Source organism: Vombatus ursinus, unplaced genomic scaffold (genome assembly GCF_900497805.2).
Source record: "Vombatus ursinus unplaced genomic scaffold, bare-nosed wombat genome assembly UNPS02006779.1, whole genome shotgun sequence".
Lineage (NCBI taxonomy): Eukaryota > Metazoa > Chordata > Mammalia > Diprotodontia > Vombatidae > Vombatus > Vombatus ursinus.
Window position 1 is genome coordinate 15,634,829 of NW_020946557.1, and position 24,614 is coordinate 15,659,442.

The 24,614-nt window shown below is 35.6% G+C and overlaps 1 protein-coding gene across 1 annotated transcript in view; it reads left to right on the top strand.

The window, feature by feature from the left end:
• The window catches only part of NKAIN2 (sodium/potassium transporting ATPase interacting 2), a 737,246-nt gene that overhangs the window by 174,268 nt on the left and 538,364 nt on the right, over positions 1-24,614 (top strand). Inside the window, exon 3 of the mRNA XM_027848581.1 lies at positions 5,942-6,022. Within this exon, the coding sequence (XP_027704382.1) occupies positions 5,942-6,022 (81 nt within the window). The remainder of the gene's footprint in view (positions 1-5,941; positions 6,023-24,614) is intronic.

A 24,614-nucleotide genomic window follows, 5' to 3' on the forward strand; every position in this document is an offset into this window, starting at 1 on the left:
TGGACTTGCATCAACTGGATGAGATTTAATTTAGATAAATGCCAGATAATGAACTTGAGAAAAACAAGAACAAAGCAGAATTCTAAAAAGTTCAAAAAACAGGAATATGTAGAAATAAGCTGTAGGGCTGTTATAATGGATAGGAAATTAGATGTAAGCACATCTTCTGAAAATGTTGTAGCAATGTATTCTCTGTTCTTATAGACTTAGTCTTATGTGGGTACATTAAGACAAGCACGCTAAGACAAAGAGATACCCCATTTTTTAGGCTATTATTATGTAGAATAAAATATAGGTTTAACCTCTTTATCCTCAAACCATCAATGCACAAGCATTTATTAAGTGCATTATATGTGCCAAACACTATCCTAAGCACTGTGGACATAAAGAGTAACATGAAACAGTCTCCTAATTCAAGAAGCATGTTGGTAAGTGAGGTGTACACATACATTTATATAGAGAATAAATATATATTGATTTTAAGAAGGAAAGTCCTAACAGTTAAGGATCAGAAAGGATTAAGTTAGAAAGGGCACTTAGGCTGAGTCTTGAAGAAATAAGGAATTATTTGAGACAACAATAATGGTCAGTGATGGTGATGATTATGCTCAATGCAATAATATTGAGATAGGAGGTGGAGGATAGTGATGGCAAGAAAACCAGTTTAGCTGCTCCATAGAATACAGAAGGGCAAGCTAGAAAACTGGGTTGGCATGAGGTCAAGAAATGATTTAAATGTCAGAGGAATTTGTATTTTATGGTAGAGACCACAGGGTGGCACTGGGGTTTATTGAGTAGGGGAGTGGCATGGTCTTTGGCAAGTATGGATGATGGATTGTAGAGAGGATGAATTTGAAGCAGAGAAGTCAGTTGGGATGCCAGATGATGAGAGCCTGAACTAAGGTGGCAGCTGTGCAAATAGTCATAACTTGGATATGAGACATATTGCAGAAGTATAATAAAGTACTCAGTACATTATAAATTATTCCAGGAGATGAAAGGATTCTGAAGTATGCCTTGGGAGAAGGGCTTAATGGGATTCCATGTGTTTGCCTAAAAAGAAAAGAGAAGAGCCCATGATCATAGGTTATAAATATGTGAAAAGTAAGAATAACAACATACAAGAACTAGTGAATGCTTGAGGTTCTTTTTCCCCCACTTAATAGTATTTATTTTTTTCCAATTACATGCAAAGATACTTTTCAACATTCACTTTTACAAGATTTTGAGTTCCAATTTTTTTCTTCTACCTTCCTCTCCCCCCCACCAAGACAGCATGTAATATGATATAGGTTATACATATATTAAACGTTTCCATATTAGTCATGTTATGAAAGAAGAATCAGAACAAAAGAGAAAAAACACGAGAGAAAAAATGAAAAAAAAAAAGAGAAAATGATATGCTTCAATCTGCATTTGGACTCCATAGTTCTTTCTCTGGATGTGGACAGTATTTTCAATCATGAGTCCCTCAGAATTGTCTTAGATCATTGCATTGCTAAGAACTAAGTCTATCAAATTTGATCATCACATAATGTTGTTGTTACTGTGTACAATGTTCTCCTGGTTCTGTTCACCTCACTCAGCATCAGTTCATGTAAGTCATTCCAGGTTTTTCTAAAAACTGCCTGCTCATCATTTCTTATAGCACAGTAGTATTCCATTACATTCATATACAGCAACTTGTTCAGTCATTCCCCAGTTGATGGGCATCTCCTCAGTTTCCAATCCTTTGCCCCCACAAAATGCTTGAGGTTCTTTAGATTGGTATAATATTGCCATTACTCAGAATTAAATAAAAATATCCTATTGCTTAATAAAGTGACATTCCTATATCAAATAATAAACAATGGCATTTTAGAAACTGAGATTGAATTAAACTGGGAAATGAGAACATTTGACATTAAGAAAATAACACTATGGCTAGGTAAATTAGATGCAAAAAATACCATTAAGTAAATAGTGGAGGCATTCTGATGTGAAAGACACAGTCACAGAGCAATGTAGGAAAAGTATTGGAGTAGAAAACAAAAGTCCTGGGTTCCAGTTTCTGCTCCACCACTTATTACCTGTCTGACTTTGGGTAAGTCACTTAACGTTTGTCTCAGTTTTATGTATCTACAAAATGACTGCTGTATCTAATACAGGTGAGGTCTACCTCACAGTATAAGGATACTGATAGTAAGATAGCTGACATTTACGTGGGACTTTAACTTTTATAAAGCATTTTATACACATTATTTCATTTGGCCTTCAGAAAATCATGAGATATTATCTTCCTTTTTGACAAGTCAGGAAACTGAGTCTCATTTTACAGGACCTGTCCATGTTTATATATCTAGTAAAATGTCAGAGTAGAATCTAAATTCAGGTGTCTCTAAACTCCAAGTCCAGCATGGTTTTCCCTATCCAATATAAGTGATTGGAAAATTATGAATCTCTATAAAAATATAAAATATTATTTTTAGTATCCACCATTATACTTTGCCATAGCATAAGCAAGTAATAAATATTGGTTCAGTTACTGAATTAGAGGTGCTTTAAAGGAGATATGATAAAAACATTATTTTGTGGATAAATGTTCTGCTGTTAATCCAAGAGATTGGATTATATGACCTAATATTCAATGTCCTCTCATAAACAGGTTCAATGAAAAATAAACAATATTGTATGAGTAGTACATAAATTATCATCCATGTAAATATATGATTGCTTCATATATATAGTATCTCAGTGGGCCAATTTTGATAGAAATTTCTGTATCTTTTAAAGTAATATATTTGTCAAGGTGTCATTTCATGTCTTGGAGTCTTAGATAACATTTCCCATCATTTCAGTTAAAGAACCACATGTTTCATTCAATCAACAAATATTTATTAATTAGGAAAGTCACTGTAGTAGGCAGTAGGGATACAAATAGAGAATTCAATAATCCTAATTTACAAGGAACTAATATTGTAATGAGGAATGTAAAAAGTACACAAACACACATACATACATGCATACATGGAATACATACAAATAAATTAAATGTATGCTAATTTGGAAGGGAGATAATTAGAAAGTGATAAGGAAAAGCTTCATGTGGAATGTTGTACCTCTGATGTGTCTTAAAAAAAGAGAAGGATTTTATGGGGTGGATATGAGTGCATTCCAGGCATGGGGGAATAGCTAGTGTAAATTCATAGAGAAGGGAGATCGGATATTTTGTAAGAAGAAAAGAGAGAAGACAAGTTTGGCAGGATCACAGAGTGCAAGAGGAGGGTCTAATGTCAAATGAGACAGGCAAGATAGATTGTGGACATGTTAGAAATGGTTTTACAAACTAAACAGAAGTGTCTATAGATTGTAAGCTCCCCTAGAGTAAGGACAGTCTTTTACCTCTTTTTGCATCCCCAGCCATCAGCACACTTCCAAGCATATAATAGGTTCTTAATTCATGTGTATCAAATGAATGAATGAATCCTAGAGGTAATAAGAAGTCATTGGAATTGATTATCACTAGGAGGATCAGGCTCATCAATTGATGCAACATTTTCTTTTCCCTTGAGGGTATTCTTAAATTATTTGTGTAGGAAAGTACCATATCCACAGTTAAGGAAAATTATTTTGGCAGCAGTGTTTAGGATGAACTAGAATTACTAGAGACAAGGCTATTGCAATAAGCTAAATGCGAGGTGATGAAAGTATAAATTAATGTGATAGCTACATAGGTAACAGAGAGAAATGATGGAGTGGGAGAGATATTTCAAAGGAAGGTAGAAACAGCAAGATCTATCAATTGATTCATTACATGGGATGAGAGTGAGGTGTCCAGAATAATGCATGTATTACAAACTTGAGATGCTGGGAAAATGGTGGTACTTGAGAAAGAAATAAAGAAATTTGGAAGAGAAGAGAGTTTAGGGTAAAAGACAATGAGTTTAATTTTAGACATGTTGAATTTAATATGTTTCTAGGACACCTAATTTGAAATATCTTACAGGCAATTGGTGATGTAAGAATAAAACTTAAGAAAGAGACTGGGGTGGGATGTATAGATTTGTGAGTCATCTGTACAGTTGAGTTGTTAAATACTTCCATGTGTGGTTTGTTCTTTGTTCTTTTTTTTTTTTAAGGCAATTGGGGTGAAGTGACTTGCCCAGGGTCACACAGCTAGTAAGTGTCAAGTGTTTGGTCTAAAGCCAGATTTGAACTCAGGTCCTCCTGAATTCAGGGCCAGTGCTCTTTCCACTGTACCACCTAGCTGCCCCTTTGTCCTTTGTTCTTGAAGAGGACCATGACATCAGGAAGATGATACCATGACTTCGCAAATGAATTGGATTTAAATTGAGGGAGGTCTGTGCAAAGTCACCAGCCTCACTTCTTCCTCTGAGGCATGTGGGTCTAGTGGCCAGATATTGATTAAGACAACTGGAGAAGGCCCTGGATGCAGTGGGGATGTTGGCCTTTTTAAGCTAAGGTCTTTCCAAGTTCTCACTTTGACTGAGGCAACACCCATAGTAGCTGGCAAAGTTCCAGAGAGATAGAGGAGATAGTACAGAGAGGAAGAGAGGACAGGAGGGGAGAGTGTAGTCAATGGTATCAAGATAAGGGCAAGAAGGATGAGCAATTACAAAAGACCAGCTTTGGTGATAAAAGATCATCTGTAACTTTGGAGCAAGCACTTTGATTTGAGATTGGAAGCAGTATTGCAAAAGATTGAAGAATGAGTGAAAAGAGAAGAGACATTGGTTATAGCAGCTTTGTTGAGGACTTTGGTTGAGAAAAAGGAAGGAATAAGTAGCTAAAGAAAAACTAAAGATGTGAGAATCGAGAGTAGATGATTGAGGTCACAACCTGCAGAAGAAGACAGATGGGACCAGTGGCACATGTAGAAAAGTTGACCTGGGCAAAGAGAAAGTCATGTCTTTTTTTTTCTTTTTTGTCAGAGACTAGGGAAAAGGATTTTATGATGAAGAAAATGGGAGAACAGGGAGCTCATGTCAAATGGTCAGTTTTCTAAGTAAAGAGGATGAAGAAGGGTGAAGCCCAAAGAGGAAAAGGAAGATTTGCAAGAGTCTGTGAGAAGTGAGATAAGGAATCAGTTAGGGAGGAATAAAAAGATTGCCTTACTGAAGTGAGGGCATAGCTGACATTGAAAACAGGAATTTTTAAGTGCACATTTTGCAAGATTTTACAAGTGGATGAAAGTGATGCGAATGATCTATGACTTAGTTTAGGCATGGACATATGTGATTTAAGAGGATACTTATGGTGTGTTTATGGTGAAGAGTTGGAATGGCAGACATTTCAATAAAGATTATTCACATTGTTTTGTAGACATTTCCTTTAATTCCAAGAGAACTTCTGCCAATGACAAAATATGTGTGACATTTGATATTCTTAAAGTGGTGCCTTTCAAATGTTCATAATGTGTATTTTTACTTGCCTTCTACTAGTATTCAACATCTTAATAAAGAGCATGGATTGATCCTTCCATTACAGTCAATGAGAAAGTGAGGTACCATGATAAAGAAATGTGGTAATATATGGTAATAACAGATTAATAGTGAAACAATATTAGAATACTCAAAATCATTTCTCATTAAAAAAACAACTTTATGAATTGAAATTTCACACATACTTCTCTCTATACTGTTTTACTGGAGGCTCTAAATAATCTCAAATCTGAAGATATTTTATGCATGAATCCAATGCCATTAACTTCTTAAGTGACAGGTAACTGCCGGTGTGATTATTTGGAACATAGTCTTGTTTTTTACAAAAGAGAGCTATGTAACCTATTTTCTTCTTTTCTTCTCTCATTTGTAATACATTGATTTTCTGAAAGTTTCACACTCAGTTGAAGCTCTACTTAAATCTTGCATTGCTAATTTAAAAAATGAAGCAAATATTGGTTCTCTCAATAAAATATTGTTTCTCTCTTTCTTCCCAACAGTATGCTATCTGGCTAGTCCTCTGGGTTACATGGAATGTGTTTGTTATCTGCTTCTACTTGGAGGCTGGGGACCTCTCAAAGGTAATTTACCATCTGACTTGTTTCAGTCGTCAGTCCTAGGTTAGCTGCCAATTCCTAAAACTAAGCTGTCTTTTTATGAACCCCTCCTGTCTTCAGATAGATGAGCCTAGCCCAGTGGCTACTTATAGTGCACTATATTTTGGACCAAATTTGGCAGTTATTTAATTAAAGGTTTATAGGCATATTACAGATTATAATTGTGAAGAAAAATGACACTGACATGGATTTTTACCATCTCATTCAATAAAAATATTTTGGGGAATTAAGGGCTTTAGCAATGGTGTTGATTTCTGTTTTGTTTTTGCAACTCATATCTTAAAGGAAGAATAGAACCTTGTTACAAATCATTTACCTTTCCTTTCGTTTTCCTATTGTTGTTTTTTCTCCTTGCATGCATTACCTATATAATAATGGAACAATTATATAACAAGTTGTCATAATTAAAACAATTGTCACCTGAGTTAGAGTATTTACTATAGAAATAAAAACACAAATAAAAGAAAAACTAAATACAGTTTAAAAATACTCTCTGAAAGACATTTTTATTGTTTGCCCCCTCATGAATGACAAAGCTAGTCTTCCCATTTGGGGATATGATATGAGAAATCTTAGTTTTCATAATGAATATGACTGTATTCCCTATGGGTTTCATAATTCCATGTTAATTTTTTTTCTGTTTTATACTTCTAAGAATATTTATATCTGGCAATTCAGATTATGGTAATATTAAGTGAAAATGAATTATAAGCTTTTATGTTCATCTATAGTATTAGAATTTCTATGACATAGTGCTGTGAACAAAGAGGATCTATATACAATATTCTACATATATTATGTTTTGCACATATATTTTGTGCCAGGCTTGTCAGATTGAATGCTGCTGGCCTAGGATTTTCACTCCTCCTATAAGTAATATCTTGGAAACAGCATGCTTAAATTGGGTATTATACTTCTTTAAGTTCTAATACCGACTCTGCCATTAACTGGCTGTCTAATCTCGAATAAAATGTCACCTTTCTGTGACTCAGTTTCCTCATCTGAAAAAATGTTATTATGAGAACACATGTTCTCTAAGATATTTTTTGGTTGCGAAATTTATCAAAGTTTCTAGGTTGTACAAATCTGCTTTGAATTCAGACCCATGTGACTTTATATGTATGCTGTGATAAAAATCAACACTGTAGAATATTTTAAAACCCATTGACTATATTGCTATTTATTATTTGTTTGGCTCAGGTATAAAGTTGATGCTAACATATGGAGGCATAGATTCATGGTATATCAGAACTAGAAGAAACTTTAGAGTTCAACTAGTCCAGTGGTGTCAAACTCAAAAAACATTAATTCCTATGGGTCACATATTAGCTTAGAAAACCACAAATTAATCTTATTTACATTGTGTTTTATTAAACATATCTCAATTAAATTTTAATTTGGTTTGGGCCCCCCTCAAGAGTTTTGTAGACATAAGGTGTTAAGTTTATCACCTCTAAATTCTAGTCCACCACTTCCACTTTACAAATAAGGAAACTGAGGCCCAGAGAATTGATATCCAAGATCATTCTGTTAGTTAGTGGCAGCTTTGATTTTTTATTTCATTTCATGAGATGTAATATATGTTTTTCTACCCTAACAGAAGCAAAAAGATTTTTCAAATATAGATGATACTATAACACTTTGATTGATACTAATGAACCTAATTGGGATAAAGGCTTTTGAACAATTACATAAATAACTAACCTTGTAAATAGAAGTAGAAAAAGAAACAGTGAATAGTTTTAAGTTTTTTCTCTACTGGCCACAGTGTGGAGAGATAATAATTTGACAACCAGAATTCTCCACTGCTAGTTAGTGATATCAGAAGAGAGGAAGGCCTCAGAACATTGGGTAGGACTGCGTTGTGTGAAGTTATAGGTAGCCAAGAGCTTTTCAGGATGAACGGGCATGGAGGGATTATGATATATGTGGTTGGGGGGAATTTCTATATCTTTGGGAAGAGGGCCATTTGAGTTTTTTAGAGTCATTCTCCATTTCTGACTTTTTAGTTCTGATTCTACTAAGATTATGAATTGATTGAAAGAGGGAAGGGCGTAGAGGTGGATAGTAGCATTATTATTAACAATCTGCCCACTACTCTCACTCCAGGAGGAAGTAATGGTATATTGAACCAACTGAAAAATAACTTATAACATAAACATTAATTTTCACTTGGTGTAACTGAAGATATAAGTTATACCAAATGATCTCTATATTACATTACATCAAGTGGCTAGAAATGGCTAGGATTTAAGCCAGGTTTGCCCATTTACCACTTTGATTGATATATATACATGTATGTATGTATGTATGTATGTAAGTATGTATGAATAAAGATAAAATAAGTCAGAGTTGTTGTTGAGACACTTTCAGTCATATCCAACTATTCCTGACCCGATTTGGAGTTTTTTTTGGCAAAGATACTAGAGTGATTTGTCATTTCCTTCTCCTGTTCATTTTACAGATGAAGAAACTGAGGCAAACAGGGTTAAGTGACTTGCCCAGGGTCTCAGAGCTAGTAAGTGTCTGAGGATGGATATGAACCCAGATCTTTCTGACTCCAAACCCAGAGTTCTATCCACTACATCACCTAGCTGACCCTTTCCAGATAGAGATAAAATGAGTAAAAGACATCTTATGAATAGCAGCTATTCCTAATTTACTAAGAAAAAAGGTGATGCCTAAAAAAATTAGGAAAATCTGTAATCTAAATGGGTTTTGTCTTAATTTGCTATTAAAATCTTAACAACTCTGCTTTGTAAAATGGCTCCATTAAAATGCCTTGAAAGTGATATTGTATGCAATAATTCAGAGCTAAAATAGCTAAGGCAGATTGTGATCTATGGTCTATTGGAAGGTAGTCTGAAATATCTTCTAGACTGCAAGCAGAAAAATTTCATACATCATTCTTGTACAAAATTTGTTCCAATCTAAAGCTGGTGTAGTAAATATTGAATACCTTTAAATAGCCATGATTTCAATGATTTATGTATTCCCTCCTGTGACATAGATTAATCTTCTTCATACCTTAAATGCTTCCATTATATGTATACTTTGATGCTTAATAACCAGTGAAGCACTGTTCAATGGAAAGAAAACTGGATTTGAATTAAGATGACTTTGTTTCAAATTCTACCTCCACCATCTATGTAAAATTGGATAAATCACTTGACTTATCTGTAAAATGATGGAATTGGGCTAGATATCTCAAATAGGTCTTGGTATCTCAAGATCCCTCCAGTAATAAGTCAATGATTCTATGATTTCATCATAGGTATGGATGACTCTGCCAATAAGGCAGCACTCCTCTATGCTTAGTAAAAAGTTGTTAGGAGGTTCTGTGTTAGAAAAATAATGTATCATCTTGTGGCCAATTAAGTCACTAGCCTTTTCAAACATAGCTAGACTATTCCTCAGATAACCATATGGTTATTATTGATTTATTCAGTATGGGGAATTCCTAATATAAAAGTTCCACCTACCAATAAAGATTGATACTTTGTCCATGGCTTCTAATCTTAGAAAGTTGCCTCATTCACTGAGGAGTTAAATGAATTGACCACATTCCCAAAACTGGTAGATGTCAAAAACAGAATTTGTGTCAAAGTTGTCCATACTTAAAGGTTAACTTTCTCTGCATTACACAATACTCCCTCTTATGTTTATTTATTTACATTTTATTATTATTTTGATAAAACTGACCCAAAAGTACTTAGGGTCACAGGAGATGGGAAAAGGGAGGTGTAATAATAAAATCATAATACTTCTTGCATACCCATGTGTATGCATGCATACACACACACACACACACACACACACACACACACCCCTTGACTCTTTTCATGTTTGCTTTAAGAAAAAAAGAAGAAAAAGCAGAAAATATTACCAGACCTGTGATGATGCTCCTGGCTATTCATTCCTATTAAGCAAAACATGTCAGGGCATTAAAATGTACTGCACCAGCCAGACTCAAAATAGAAAATATTTAATAACTTTTGGGCAAGTAGAATATTAGCCTATATTTTCCACTAGGGATTTCCTAGGAGGTTCTAAACCACAAGGGACGTTTTGGCACAACACACTCTTAGAACCATTTGATAAAATTACATCTTAATGATAAATGTCTCAGCTGTGTGTGTGTGTGTGTGTGTGTGTGTGCTTATGATGGTGATAGAAAGAGCTAGTGGAATAAAGAATTACTTTATTTCTTACTAGAGTGAAGTGACACTGGGAATTTAAAAAATCTACCATCCTTCTTTAGTGCAAATCCATCCATTTTGCTATTAATACCAAATAAATTGAAGGCACCAACTTATTTCCATTAAAAAGTAAATCATCCCTAAGAGTCTTTTGCTTCTTGAAATTAGTTACAAGGGACAGAGGCCATGAGATGGGTTTACAACTGCTCCTTATTAGAGCCAAAGGAATCTGAAAAGATGTTGACATCTTTAGTACCGTGAGATTATCACCTGCTTAAAGGACTGGAGGAACTAAAGCATCACTGCAAAGCTGATTGGGGTCTTTAGAAATGGTCCAGTGAGGTAAGGATGCATAATGGAGACCAGGCAGATTCTTTTTGTAGCGATCACCGAATGTCTTTTGCTGAAATCTGGCTCCATATGCATCTAAAATCAGTAGGATTTGTTTTACTTCAATGCTAACAAAGAAAAAAGGGGAAAAATGCCTAGGGGTGGGGGGACGATGGTGTTGGGAACAACTAAAGCCCCTGTGGATATATGGTTTTATGATTGGGATCATATATGTGCATAGCACGTCCTGCTGCAGAGTCGTCTTTCTTTATGACATTTCTCTGATCCTTTGCCTCACTGTTAGCCCCTACACCCCTGGCTGTCAGGCAAGCCTTTCAGCAAGGTACCATGACCAATGAAAGGAAATTGTTCAGGCGGCCTGAAAAGAACAGACAGGATTGCTTCTTAAAGCTCACATTTTGCTTACACACAGGAAAAGCCCATACGGTCTACCAAAGATGAATTCCTGACCTAATTTATACATCTCTGCTATTCCCCCATAATCCATTTTGTTCAAAGAAATTCCACAGTAGAATGAATTTTAATGACATTTTCCTTTTTTGAATAATCACCTGAAAAAATTGTAAAGCAGATATTTACCCATATTGGCTAAGTGAGGTGAGCTTGCAAGTCCTGGGAGGGCGAGTTTAGTTGAAGAAAAGGGAAAATGGCTGTATTAAAATTTTATATGAACCCTCACACTCTTCTCTACTCCAAGTTGTCGCAGAAATGCAGTGATTAAGTGCCCATATGCTCAAATAGAGAAAGTCAAGGTAGGGGCTTCCTGCTGAAAGCAGGACTCTAAGTCTTAGAGATTTGAAATAGTATAGCTGCAAGAGTATAAAGAGTCTTATAACACCTCCTGGTTAGTAATGGCCCTTTGGCAATGAAGTAGTTAATAACATCTGCTCTGCCTTTCATTTTACAACCCAGAGCTGGTCTTAGCAGAGTCCATGAAAATTTAATCATTTTCTTTTAACAAACAATCTAAAGGATAACTCTAAAGGGCAAAGTTATATGTGTTTTTCCCTTTTCCCATTCTAAGGGTTTGAGAAAGGTAAGATTATAACATTTAATTCTTTAGTTGCTGTGTCTGCTTCATATCCCTTAAAGTAATATAATGCCAGAAATGATCAAGCAATCAATGGTGAATGGAAATTGCATAGATATATGAAAGCATGAAATGAGAATCCAGAAACTATATCTATTAATGATACATAGAATGTAGGACTTAAAAAAAAAAAAAGATGTTGTTTTCTCCCACCACTCCCAAGCTACTGGTTTCTATATGACTTGCATTTGTTGGCATAATTAGTGTAGATAGGGTTTGTATATGTGAATAAGTTTTGCATTTGCAAACAATGATGTGTGTTTGAGAAATTACTATCTAATTAATATGAAAGAAAGAAGGATAAAAACAATAATTTTGAAGTCGCTACTTTGATTGTCCCTTTTGCACCAGCTCTGCTCTTCACACCAATGGTCTCCAAAGTAGGTCCACCAGCCTACTAGGGGAATGATTCAAAGGGTATGCTACTAGCCACTTGAAGGTCTCTAAGAAGATGTATTAAATCCCACTCTCCCCATGATACCCACCCTATGGGCTTGTCTCCAACAGAATCATATTTCATTGCCCTGCTCATTCCTTTCTCTACTAATTCTCCAAATTTCTCCCATTCAGTCCCACTTGGGCCCCCAAGAGCAGTTTTGATATGACCTTGATCCTGGAACCTTCAGCTACCACAGGTGCTGTTGGAATCATACCCCACATCACCATTTTGTGCCTGCATCAGGTGCCTATTTCATAATTCTGGGAGCAATGTCTGGTGAATCAGAGTCTCTCATCCCATCTACCACCCAGTTTCATTTTTGTTTGGTCAGTGTGAGTGTACCCAACATAAGTAAGTACAGAATGAATTTCAGATCTCTTTATTGTTTGTTTTCCCCAAATTCTATCCCTCTTCCAACATTGCTATTACTATTGAGTAATATTGAGGGCAATGCTATCCATCTACTTGGCCAGATTCATAACCACAATGTCATCCTCCACTCCTCATACTCATTCTCCCCATTCATATCCAATCAGTTAGCATATTTTGTCATTATTAAGTCCACAATCAATGAGCCTAAGTGCCTGCTACATGGCAGACACTGTTTTAGGCAGTAGATATACAAATATAAAGATAAACACAAATATAAAGGTGTATAAACCTATGCTCAAGGTGCTTACATTTTAAATTTCTCAGTCTACATTTCTTCACATCAGTTACCTTTGCATCAACTCATTCAACACCTTGTTCAGGTCCTCAGCACCTCTTGCCTGGACTAGTCTCCTAATAGTTCTGCATGGTTCAAATCTCACCCCTTTCAATCCATTCTTCACATAAATACCAAAGTGATTTTCCTAAAATGTGAATCTGACAGCTTTACTCCCCTACTCAATAAACTTGAGAGGTTCTCTATTGAATCTTGGATCCACTATAATTTCATCTTGATCTCATCCTTTTAAATTTGTATTTGTGTGTAAATTTTATGCTATAGATGATTATCAGCTCATTAATACATGTATGTAATTTATGAATAATTAAATGTGTACTTATTTACTGATGGGATTATGTGATCAATTAAGTTCAGACATACTATATAAGACTACCTACCCACAGATTGCTTTTAAAAAATTAACATATAAAGCATCAGCTAACTCAGTGTGGAAATTTACTATTAATATATGTGCTTGTTGCAAGGATATATATTTTTAGCAGAGCCTGTAAAATGGTTGATATTCTGACAACTCCCTCCAGTTATTGAGTTCCCTTAGTTACAAAATAAAATGAAGGTCAGTGGAGGGTATTATGAAGAACACTGAGTTTAGAGTTATCACATCTTTCTGATCTTCAGTTTCCTCATCTATAAAATGGGGGTGATAACATTTACATGAGAAGAATCACAACACAGTGGATAGATGCCAGGCCTTAAACTCAGGAAGACGTTTAAAAACATTTAACTTCTCTCTCTGACATATACTAGCTGTGTGACTGTTTAAGTCTTTAAACTCTCACCACCCACAGGCAAACTTCTCAGTCTGTAAATTTCCTATGAGCTCCTGTTTTGCTTTAGTACAAGGAGTTGCCACACTGGGAGTTCTCAATACCAGTAAAATCACAGGCTTGGGACCAAAAAAAAAAAATCTTACATACCCACATCACATGATTTTGGCAGCTGAATGGAGGATAACTTAGAGTAGGGGGGGGAAATTGAGGCTGGCAGACCCATCAGCAGGCTCTTGCTATCACCAAAAAATGAGGTGATGAGGGCCTCATGATGAGGGTGGTGGCAGTATCAGAGGAGAGAAGAGGGTTTATTTGAGAGGTGTTGCAAAAGTGCAATTAACAGGCCTGGAAACAGATTGGACATGGGTGGGGGGTGAGGGTGAGAAATAGTGAGGCGCTGAAGACAACACCTAGTTTGCAAGGCTTGGCAATTCAAAATATGTTGGTGCAGTTGATAGCAAGAGGGAAGTTATGAAGAGGAAAGCAGGTAAAGATAAATTCAGTTTTGGACATATTGAGCTTAAGATGTACATGGGATAGCCAGTTTGAGATCAGAAAGATGTGATAACTCTAAACTCAGTGTTCTTCATAATACCCTCCACTGACCTTCATTTTAATCTCAATAAGCAGTTAGTGATATGAGACAGAAGGTCAGCAGAGAGGACAGCCTTGGATAAGTAGATTTGAGAATCAACATGGAGACAATGATTGAATTCATGGGAGCTGATGAGATCACCAAGCAAAACAGCAGAGAGAAAGAAGAGCAGAGGGCCTAGGACAGAGCCCAGTGGGACACCCATGGTCAGCAGGTATGACTTGGATGAAGATCCATCAAAGAAGACTGAGAAGGAGCAGTTAGTTAGGAGGAGAGTCAGAAGAGAGGAGTATCACAAAATACTAAAGAGAAGAAAATATCAAGGAGGAGATGTGTTGAGTCTCAGCTTAGGGTAGAACTTTTATTAATCAAAAGATAACTTTTTCAATAACCTTAATATTACTTCAATTTGATTAGCAAAAGAACAATTATGTAAAAAATCTACAACAACATATTTTAAACAGCTCATTGTAATGACCTGCAGTTAGGTTTGCTTACTTGTAGTTTCCACACTGGGTTAGTTAATGGTTTAAATGTCAGAGTTGCATATAAAAATCACAAGGCAACCTGCAGGTTGTTTAATTTTGAGCATATTACCTTCCTGGGATGATGTTTTAACAGATGTCCTGTTAAGATAACAGAGGAACAAAATTAGCTTGCAACTCAAAGCATCTGCTTAACTTTGTAGGTAAATGCCTTTGAGCATTAAATCTGACCAGGGTTGTTGGATTAATAGCTGTGAGAATGTTTCCAGTAAATGACTTTTTTTTTTTTGGCTTTCTTACTCAGGGCAGATTTGACATGCTTGATCATATATCTAATAGATGGAAATCAAAAACAATATTGGCAACCAGCAGAGCTGAGTTATATTGAGGGTGTATTCATGGGGTAGATACAATACAATGTGCTCATAGTTATCTTGACTTGCAGCAATTCTTTAACTGTAAGTTGCCTACCAATTAGAAGAGAACAAAGTATAAAAGAAACAGTTACCCACAATTTTAGCTGTGCCTTTATTGGCAAATATATTTCCCCTTGATTTCTGTTCCATAATGAGACTTGAGCAAAGAGGTTTTTGGTATTATGATGGTATGCATAAATCTGTATTTCATGAAACTAAGCAACTCACCACTCATTAGAGACTATTAGCATATGACCTTAGTTTCTTTTTAGGTTGAGTGAATCTGGGTCTGCAGAACTTAGGGTTTTCCTGATATTTACATTGCTATATGAGAAATTCCAACTCCTGGAATGAGTGCTTAACTCTGTGCCTGGTACAGAGTAAGACTCTGATAAATAATTATTGACTAGTTGTGCTCCTTTGCTTGGAGACAAAGGGTAGGGTGGGCAGAGGAGAGAGGTGGGACTGCATTGTGTCTAGGTACTAGAAAACTGAACGGTAATTATGCAGGCTGTGGGTAATGCTGGCCATTGCTTTAACATCAAAGCAATCAGCCTTGAGCATTTGCATGTTAGTGTTTGCCCAAAGAAATGTTGATAAGCGTTCTACTCACTTTCTTTGAAATCATGTTTGTAGACACATGATAATTTCTCTTATTACATAGAGCAATGATGTTAATCATTATAATCATCAATATGCAATACTCCAGTGGATCTTTGATCTCATCAATTCAAGTGTTCCCTTCACTAAAACATACTATAATCATCCCATGCCTACCTATCCTCTTTAAATAGCATCAACATCATCCAAATATTTGTCAAGAGAGGTCCTCCTAAACACCTAGAGGTCTTCATCACTGTCTCCAGACAACATGAGGCACTCTGACAGTCTCCCTATCATCCTTTGATCCTTGCCAGATGAGCAGTGCATGCCCTATTCATGTCATACACTTCACTGATGACATTACTTTATGTCACTTTATGTTACTTCACTGATGATATTACTTTATGTAATATAACAAGAATTTTATATTATTGTATTATAAAAATGATGATTGCACATGAAACTGCTAATCTATTATGTACAAATTGCTATTCCTTTTAAATATATAATAAATTTTTATATTTATTATATATAATATTTATATAATAAATACAATTCTCTTCAAATATATAATAAATAAATATATAATTGCATATAAATATATAATAAAATAAATATAGTATAACTATACCATAATATAATATATAAATATAATAATGATAGCTATATAATAAATATATTGTATAATACATGTATATTATATAATATATAATAAATATATAATAATAAATATTGTGTTTAAAAGGAATAGCTGTGTGTGTGTGTGTCAAATCATTTTATACATCTATTCTTCAGTTCTTTCTCTAGATACAGATAGCATCTTCCTTCATATGTCTTTTGTGTTTATAATCATCAAAATGACTTATTCACTCAAAGTTGTTCTTAAAACAATATTCTTTTTTGGTATTCCTTACTGGTTATATGACATGGTCTGTACACAAATATTAATATAGCTACATACTTAAATATAAGAATATATGTGGTTATTAATACACACATGCAAACAAACACAAACATGCAAGAACATGCTGGTGAATGTTTAATAATCTGACCTCCAAATGCATGTATAATACTTTAAAGTTTAATCTGCATTATTAACATTTTCTCCATCACAGTGAAAATTAATAATCACTTCTTGGTAGCTGGTTTGAACTACCTGCAGCACAACCCTGCCAAGGGATGCTGCCAGGACAGACGGACAGACAGACAGACAGACAGACAGACAGACACACACACACACACACACACACACACACACACACATATGGAGGAAGCTGAAAATCACTAAAATGCAATCACTAATGTGGGGAACTCTATGTGGTTACTTCTTCTACTAATGAAGATCAATAATTTCTCTGTAATTTATAGTATTAGAGAGCTACCTACTACTTATGGTTAAATGAAATAAACAGAGCGCCACAGAGGACCTCTTCGTTCAGAAGCAGGATTTGATGCCCAGTATTCCCAACACTGAGAATGACTCTTTCTCTCCAGTATGATATATAACATCTCCCTGGGAATAACATGATTGGAAAATTTTTTTTTCAAAAATCTTCTAGAAAGTTGTTACATTTTATTCATTTCCACAAATATAAAAGCTGCTGCTAAGACCATAAATTTTTTTTAAAGCTCTTAAGGAAGGGAGTGGTTTTTGTTTTTGGTTCTTTTAAATTGGCTACATAAGAAAATGGTAAGTTAATCCTTCTGGGAACTACTCAGATTATAAGGAAGAAGAAGAAAGTAAAAACTGTAGACAGTCATGAACAAAGTTTTTAATCCAAAGAGAAATTCTTTTTTGGAATGTGATCATTACCCAATTCTGGTCATAATCCTTCAGTATGAATAATAATTTACTAAAAGGTTACACAAAATAAAGAATCCTTCCCTCACAGAAGGAAGTCTGTGTTCCCATTGAATTTGAACTCTACAAACTCAAACATTAAAATGTGAGATGAATAGAAATTAACTGTGATTTTTTTATGACAACTAGTACTGTTACTTAGGCAACGAAAATAATAGCCCACAGTCTATTAATTGCTGAAAACACACTAAGAATCATTAATTCAAACATTTTGGTACAATTTTCACATTTGTTAACTAAGCTCTTCTTTTCATTCTTTCCCCAATGTGAAGCATACTAAGAATTCTTTCATCTATTCAACTAATAAGAACCCTACTCTGTTTTTAGAATAAAGAAGCAAATGGCCAAAAGTAAAGTTCTATCTTACTTCTTTCCTAACAAGATCTTTGACTTCTCTTGTGTGGGTATTTCCTCTGTTGCTACAGATTACAACCCCTCTATAATTTGATCAAGTGTCTTCCAGATCTGTTATAGCCAAATAATTCATCACTTTGTAGCCACCAAGGTTGTGAATCTTCTCTGAACTTTGCCCAAACTGATCCATGCCTGACAGATATATGGTCCATCAAACAATGCTGAGTCTAGATTAAAAGCCTTTGCAGCTTTTAGGACTTAGTAGCCAGAACTTGAGGACCAAGAGTCACTTCTGTGCCATGATGAGGCAAGAGAATAGAACTTTAATAAAACAGCATTAATTCAGCCAACAGTTATGTCAATAAGGTTACCCTAGATGGTATAGTGCAGTGGAAAGAGCACTTACTCTAGAGCCACAGTGTCTGAGTTAAATCCTAAATTAACCACTTCCTACTTGTGTGACCATGAGCAGATTACTTAATCTGTCTGTGCCTCAGTTTTCTCATCTATAAAATAAAGGGATTTGGCTAGATGTCCTCTGAGCTCTATTTTCACTCTGAGTCTATGTTCTTATGGTCCTTTCAATTAAAAAGTCTAGGGATTTTACTTGGACTCGCCACAGATGTTGCCCAATTCCTACACCTTTTCCTATTGATAGTATTCTACAGCAGTAGAATGTCTCTGATATACTGTATCAAGGTTTCTCAAGCTTTTTGTAGGTGTATGTCATGGACCTCAAGTCAATCTGGTGAAGACCTATGGACCCCTTCTTAGAATAATGTTTTTTTTTTAAATCCATAAAATAAAACACATATGATAACAAAGGAAACCAAATATGTTGAAATATAATTATTAAATATATTTTTTAAAAAATGGTTTACCAGTCCTAGTTTAAGAACCCTCCCCTCCTGCATTAGATGATCAAAGATATCAATTATTTTTAAATATTAAGTTATTGTGAGAATTTGGATGAGAGGTAAAAAAAAAAAACAAGCCATTAACTACTTAGTGGTCACTCTTCTAGTAAGAAGCCTCTATGAACTTAGCTAGCTTTCAAAAAGCACAGTGGTACTGAGATGGAATTTTTAGATGACAGCAGCTACCATCCCATATGCCTACCCATTCCTGTCTATAAAATGCTAATGAAAATTGTCCATGAATGTATCAGTGGCACCCTTGAAATATATATGAGAAGGGTACAGTGAGATTTTCACAGACTTCAAAATCAGATCATTTTTTCACAGTCTCACAATCGATTGAGGTATAATCAATCAAACAATAACTTTTATTAAATGCCTACTCTGTGCCAAGTACTATGCTAGGTCAAGTGGATACAAAAACAATACCGATATAATTGAAAGAGTTCACATATCAGAAGAGAACGTAATTATAGTATATATAAAATAAATACAAGGATTTTTTTTTCTTTGGGGGTGATGGCAGAGTGAAGTGCTAGCAGTTGAGGGTGGAAGTGGAAAAGGAAGTCTCAAGTATTTTAGGTGGACTAGGAATTCCAAGAGATGTAAGTATTGAGACAGTGAATTTTTCAGGCTGGGGTAGGGGTGTGGAGTAAGGGAATGGAATGTCAAATGTATGAAATAGTGAAAAGTCCCATGTTAAGATGATAAGATAGTGCTTTGTCTTTTTGCCCTCTAATTATAGAAAAGCATTTCACCTAACTTATTAAAATGTTCCCTTAAAGTCTGTCCCTAATCAAGGCAGCTCCCAATGCATACATTAAGATCATGTAAAATTTCATGACAGATGTTACCAGGGAGATAACTTTGTTCAAAGATCTGCTAATACTAGCACCAAGCAGAGCATCAAAGAGACAGCTATATACTCATCAGTAGTGTCATGGGCAATTTTACCCTCAGAGTCCTAATAGAAGAAGAATGCTCTGCCAATGTAAGAGTTCTATAGATGATTCTCTTATTTTGAAGCATCATGTTGATAAAATCAAGCTCCAGAAGAAATACAGTGTGGTCTGTTGTCTCTCAAAAGAGAGCATCCTCACAATTCATTTAGGAAATAGAAAATGAAAGAAGAGTATAGTTCAGATTATGGCACACAGGTGGATATCATTGAGTCCATCACTGTTTATATTTTAGACAGATTCTAGTAATAAATGATTATCTGTGCTCAGATTTGAATATGAAGAAAATAGATTTGGGAAATTGAACAGTACTTTCACTTATACAAAGCTCTCCCTTTCATAAAGACTCAAAAGAACACTCAAAAGATCATATATTTAGAGTTGATAGAAACCTTAGAAGTTATGCGGTCCAATACTTTCATTTTGCATATAACTAGATGTTGGTGGAAACTCATGTCCCTGGGGAGACAGATATTTCCCACTTTACTGAGTGCTGAAACGACTTAGCCCCTCCTACTTCTTAAGAGAGTGTGAAGAAGGCAGATAGCCTCATGAGAGGCAATGCTATCAGATGTAAGAGAAAATGGCAAATGAGATTAGAGGGAAAGAGGGAATGAAGCCAATCCATTCCATGGCAGCCTAGCTACCTCCATCACTCCCATTGCATCCAGATATACTTGCACCACTGCTTCAACTAGCCACCACCACCAAAAGTGTAAGTAAAGATAATAAGAGAGCCCTGCACCAAAAGTGAGAGTGGTACTACAGACCCAGCAACAAGCTCACTGTAGGCCAAAGAGAGAAGTGGGAGAGAGAAAACAACAAAAGCCACATAGAGTAGTTGCTGTGGAAGTGGAAGCAAAACTGAAATAATCAAGCTAACACTGGACTGGAGTCCAGACCCTGATTTTGTGTAATTTACCCAAAAGGGCAGAGATGGTGATTTCATTTCTTCTCTCCCTTTTCCCTCCGTAGGAAATATTCTTTTCAAATTTTATCTTTAATTTCTTAAAGCTCATTTTACATTTCAGTTCACCATCTGAAAGCTGGATTAAGATAAATCCTCGGATAGCCATTGCATTGCTGGTCTGCATATGTTTCATTTGCTTAAAGGAAACAATCAAAAGAAGAGATTATATTCTGCATGCACATGTATATTATGTATGTATTTCTATCACAGAGGAGGAAGAGAATGAAAAAGAAAGAGAGAAAAAGAGGAAAGGAAGAAATGAAAGAGAGAGACACAGAGAGAGAGATGGGGGAGGGGGGAGAGAGAGAGAGACAGAGACAGAGACAGAGAGACAGATTTTTTTTTCTCTTTCTAATCGTTGTGACTTTCTCAGATGGTGACTCAGGATGAAATGAAGAGATTTTATTGATTCATTTTTTTAAAAAAATATGTAACTTCTCAGAAGCAGAGAAGATCAAGTGAATCTGAGTCTTGACTGTCTTGGACATAGAATAAGCCCAATGATTTTTTGGTGGAGACTGTAGTCTAGTGTGCAAAGGTATGCCTCAGGCCATTTACCTATTTCCTTAGTTTCTTCCCAAATCAGATTTAAAAAAGAAACCCATCCTCCTGGTGAGGTGGAGCAAACGATATTGACTAAAGCGAATGTCACAGTGTCTGAGGGAGGAACTAGGAACAATTGATACTGCCCACATATAAGTTTGGAGGCTAGACAAGATGGAGTAACAAGTTTTCCTGCTCCCCAATTTTTACCTTCTCTTCCACATGCTGCTAGAAGAATGGGGCTACAGTGTGTATCAACCTGGTCCCTTTAATTCTTACAGCCTATCCCAAGGCCTTTATCACACCTTCTGATGTAATTGTTTTTGCAATTTTTTCCCCTACTCTCCTCTTTTAATAGTTTTTTTTTACTTTTCCTGGATCTTCACCCCTTTATTCTTGTCTTCTCATTACTATCAGCCAATCGATCTGTAGCATTTTTCGAATCCTTTCTAATTTATTGTTTCTAATACCTATGGGACTTACTTTATCAGTTTATTATGAGGGAGAAATGAGATAGCAAAGCACTTTGCATATTTTAAATGTCATATGAAGAATAAAGTGTTAGAGCCAGTAGTAGAGTTCATGTTCTAAGATTCCATGTACTGGACCCTATACTAAGATAAGGTATTACCATAAATAATAGTGTTCACAAGTTGTAATAGAAGTATTTAATATTCTTGAGAGAAGAAACTCTTTGTAAGCAGTTAAGAATTTTAGAATAAATTATTCATTAGTGACCACAAACACATTAAAGCAACTGTTAGACCATGTTTCTGCTCTTTTCTCCTAGCCAACTCCCACCCAATCTTTATCTTAAGAGTGCAGAGCCATTGAAGACTTTTGATGTTTTTGTTATAGAAATCTGAATAATATGCTTGATACATTAGAAGGTGGGAGGACTGGACATTTGTTTGGGAATATTTGTAGCTTCATTGAACCAAAAAAAAAAAAGTTATTCAAGGTAACTACCCAAAAGATATTTACCCAGATAGAGGCAATAAATAAAATAAAATTATAATTTTTAAATGAATGTCTTCTTTTTGAGTAGCAAAGGATGGAGTCCATGATTAATCCATAGCTCAACAAATACTATATCATTAAATGCAAAGCAATACAAAGGAAGTGGGGCATATGCCCCATTTATATCTCTTTTTTGATTCACAGTTGCTAACAAATATTGTAATCATCTAATTTATGTTATAATTTAGGTTTGCTAATTAAAATTAAAGATGGCACCCTACTCTCTGGTAAGCCTATTTAAAATATTTAATAAATCAAAATATTAGTAGCTTTTGATATGAACTATAAACTGACTAGGAAGGAGGTAAAAGGGTGAAAATGACTCACACAAGCATGAACAGGATATAATTTGGTTTTTATTCGTTACTGTATGTAATCATTACTGTATCTGCTGGAGGAATGAGGGTATAATGATCATTGCAGGACTCCTGAGTTTGGGGGAGTACTCATAGCTCCCATAGTAGATAAAATTATGGAAATTAGCGGATTTTTCATAAGCTGACATCTGATTCTGAGCTGAGAGCAGTTGCAATGGGGTAGATTATATGGTTGCTAAAGGGACCCTTTTTTTTTTATTCTGCACTTATGATGAGAAAATCTCCAGTGACAGCTTCTCAAACCCTTTGATTTGAATCACAAGTGAGAATTAGTTTGGTGGTCTCAATTAGTCCCCAGAAAGGAACCAATATCACACAATTTGGCACACATTGTAATTGTGGCTGATAAGATCCCTAGATTGGGACACTGAATCTAGTTAGAACTAAGGTGAGCTGGTGCAGGGAGGCCTTACGGGGCTTCAGAGCCACAGCCTGTACATGGAAGGACTCCATCTCCTGCACTGTGGTTTTATGAGCACTAAAATTAATCCATTAAACACTTTTTATAACCATACCCCCATTACTTGCTTTTTTTTACTCATTTATATAGTATGTTAACTGCGACATCATAGTGTGCTGTATAATGAGACCAATCCTTCTTGTCTTTTCCCTCCTTTTTCCCCCTTCCCAAGCAAGAAAACATAGCTGAGTTTAATTTTGCCAAATAGCTATTGCTGCTGAACATTTTTTCTCTCTAAATTCCCCCCTTCCCCAAATTGCCTGGAGGCAAAACTTTGCAAAGATAGCAGTACTATCTAATTGAGATAATGGATGTGGCAGCCAAACTTACAAAATGTAAACTACTCTATCTGGGTAAGTAATTAATTGCTTGTGAAAATAATGAGAAGGAGCCTTTGCATTAATATACTACTAATCCAGAAAAGATCATTTCATTTTTCTCTGACTAACTCAGGGTTCACTAACTTAGTCTGATTACACATCTGATTAGTTATTCTGCTGTTCAGGAACCTATGATGCCTACAATGATCAAAGGCAAAACACTTGAGTCTATTATTCAAAGACTTCTTTAGCTTAGATCCTACCTTTCCAGCCTTATCTCAAGCATATACATCTGTGACTCATTCTGTTCCCCACTTTGCGGAGAATGTCTTCCCAGTCCTCCTTCATACCCATGCTCTTACCTTTAAGGTCTCTTTCAAATGGCATAAATCTAGGAAGTCTTCTCAGACACCCAACTCAAGAGTGACCTTTCCCTAATCTGATATCATATCATATCACATTGTCTGTATTTCTTTTATGCACTTATATTCTAATTTTATCAAATTTATGTGTCTTATCACTGTTATTGTTCAGTCCTGTTCAAATGGAGTTTTCTTGCAAAGATACTAGACTGGTTTACCATTTCCTTCTCCAGTGAGGTAAGACAAACAGGGTAAGTGACTTGCCTAGGGTCACACAGCTAGTAAGTGTCTGAGGATGGATTTGAACTCAGGTTTTTCTAACTGCTTGATTGTTGTTGTCTTCCCTTCATTCTCAAAGTGGACCATGACACCAGGGAGGTGATGCTATGATATGCAAGTGAATTGGATTTAAATGAGGGAGGGCTATGCAAAATTACCAGCCTCCCTTTCTCCTCCAGAGTCATCTGGGTCCAATGGCAAGATATAGTCAGGATGACTAGAGATGGCCCTGAATGCTGGTAACCTCCCAGGAATAGGAAAAACAGCTGCAGTAGCAGCAACAACAACAATACATAGTTTAGGACTTATCTCCAACTAATTCTCTGCATAGTGCTAATTCCATGTCTTTCTTTTGGGGGAGTGGTACATTAGAGTAGGGAACTTCTGGTTAGAGAGTCCCATAACTAATTCAGATCTGCAACTCATCTTTAAATTGAATTATCTCCATTCAAGTGC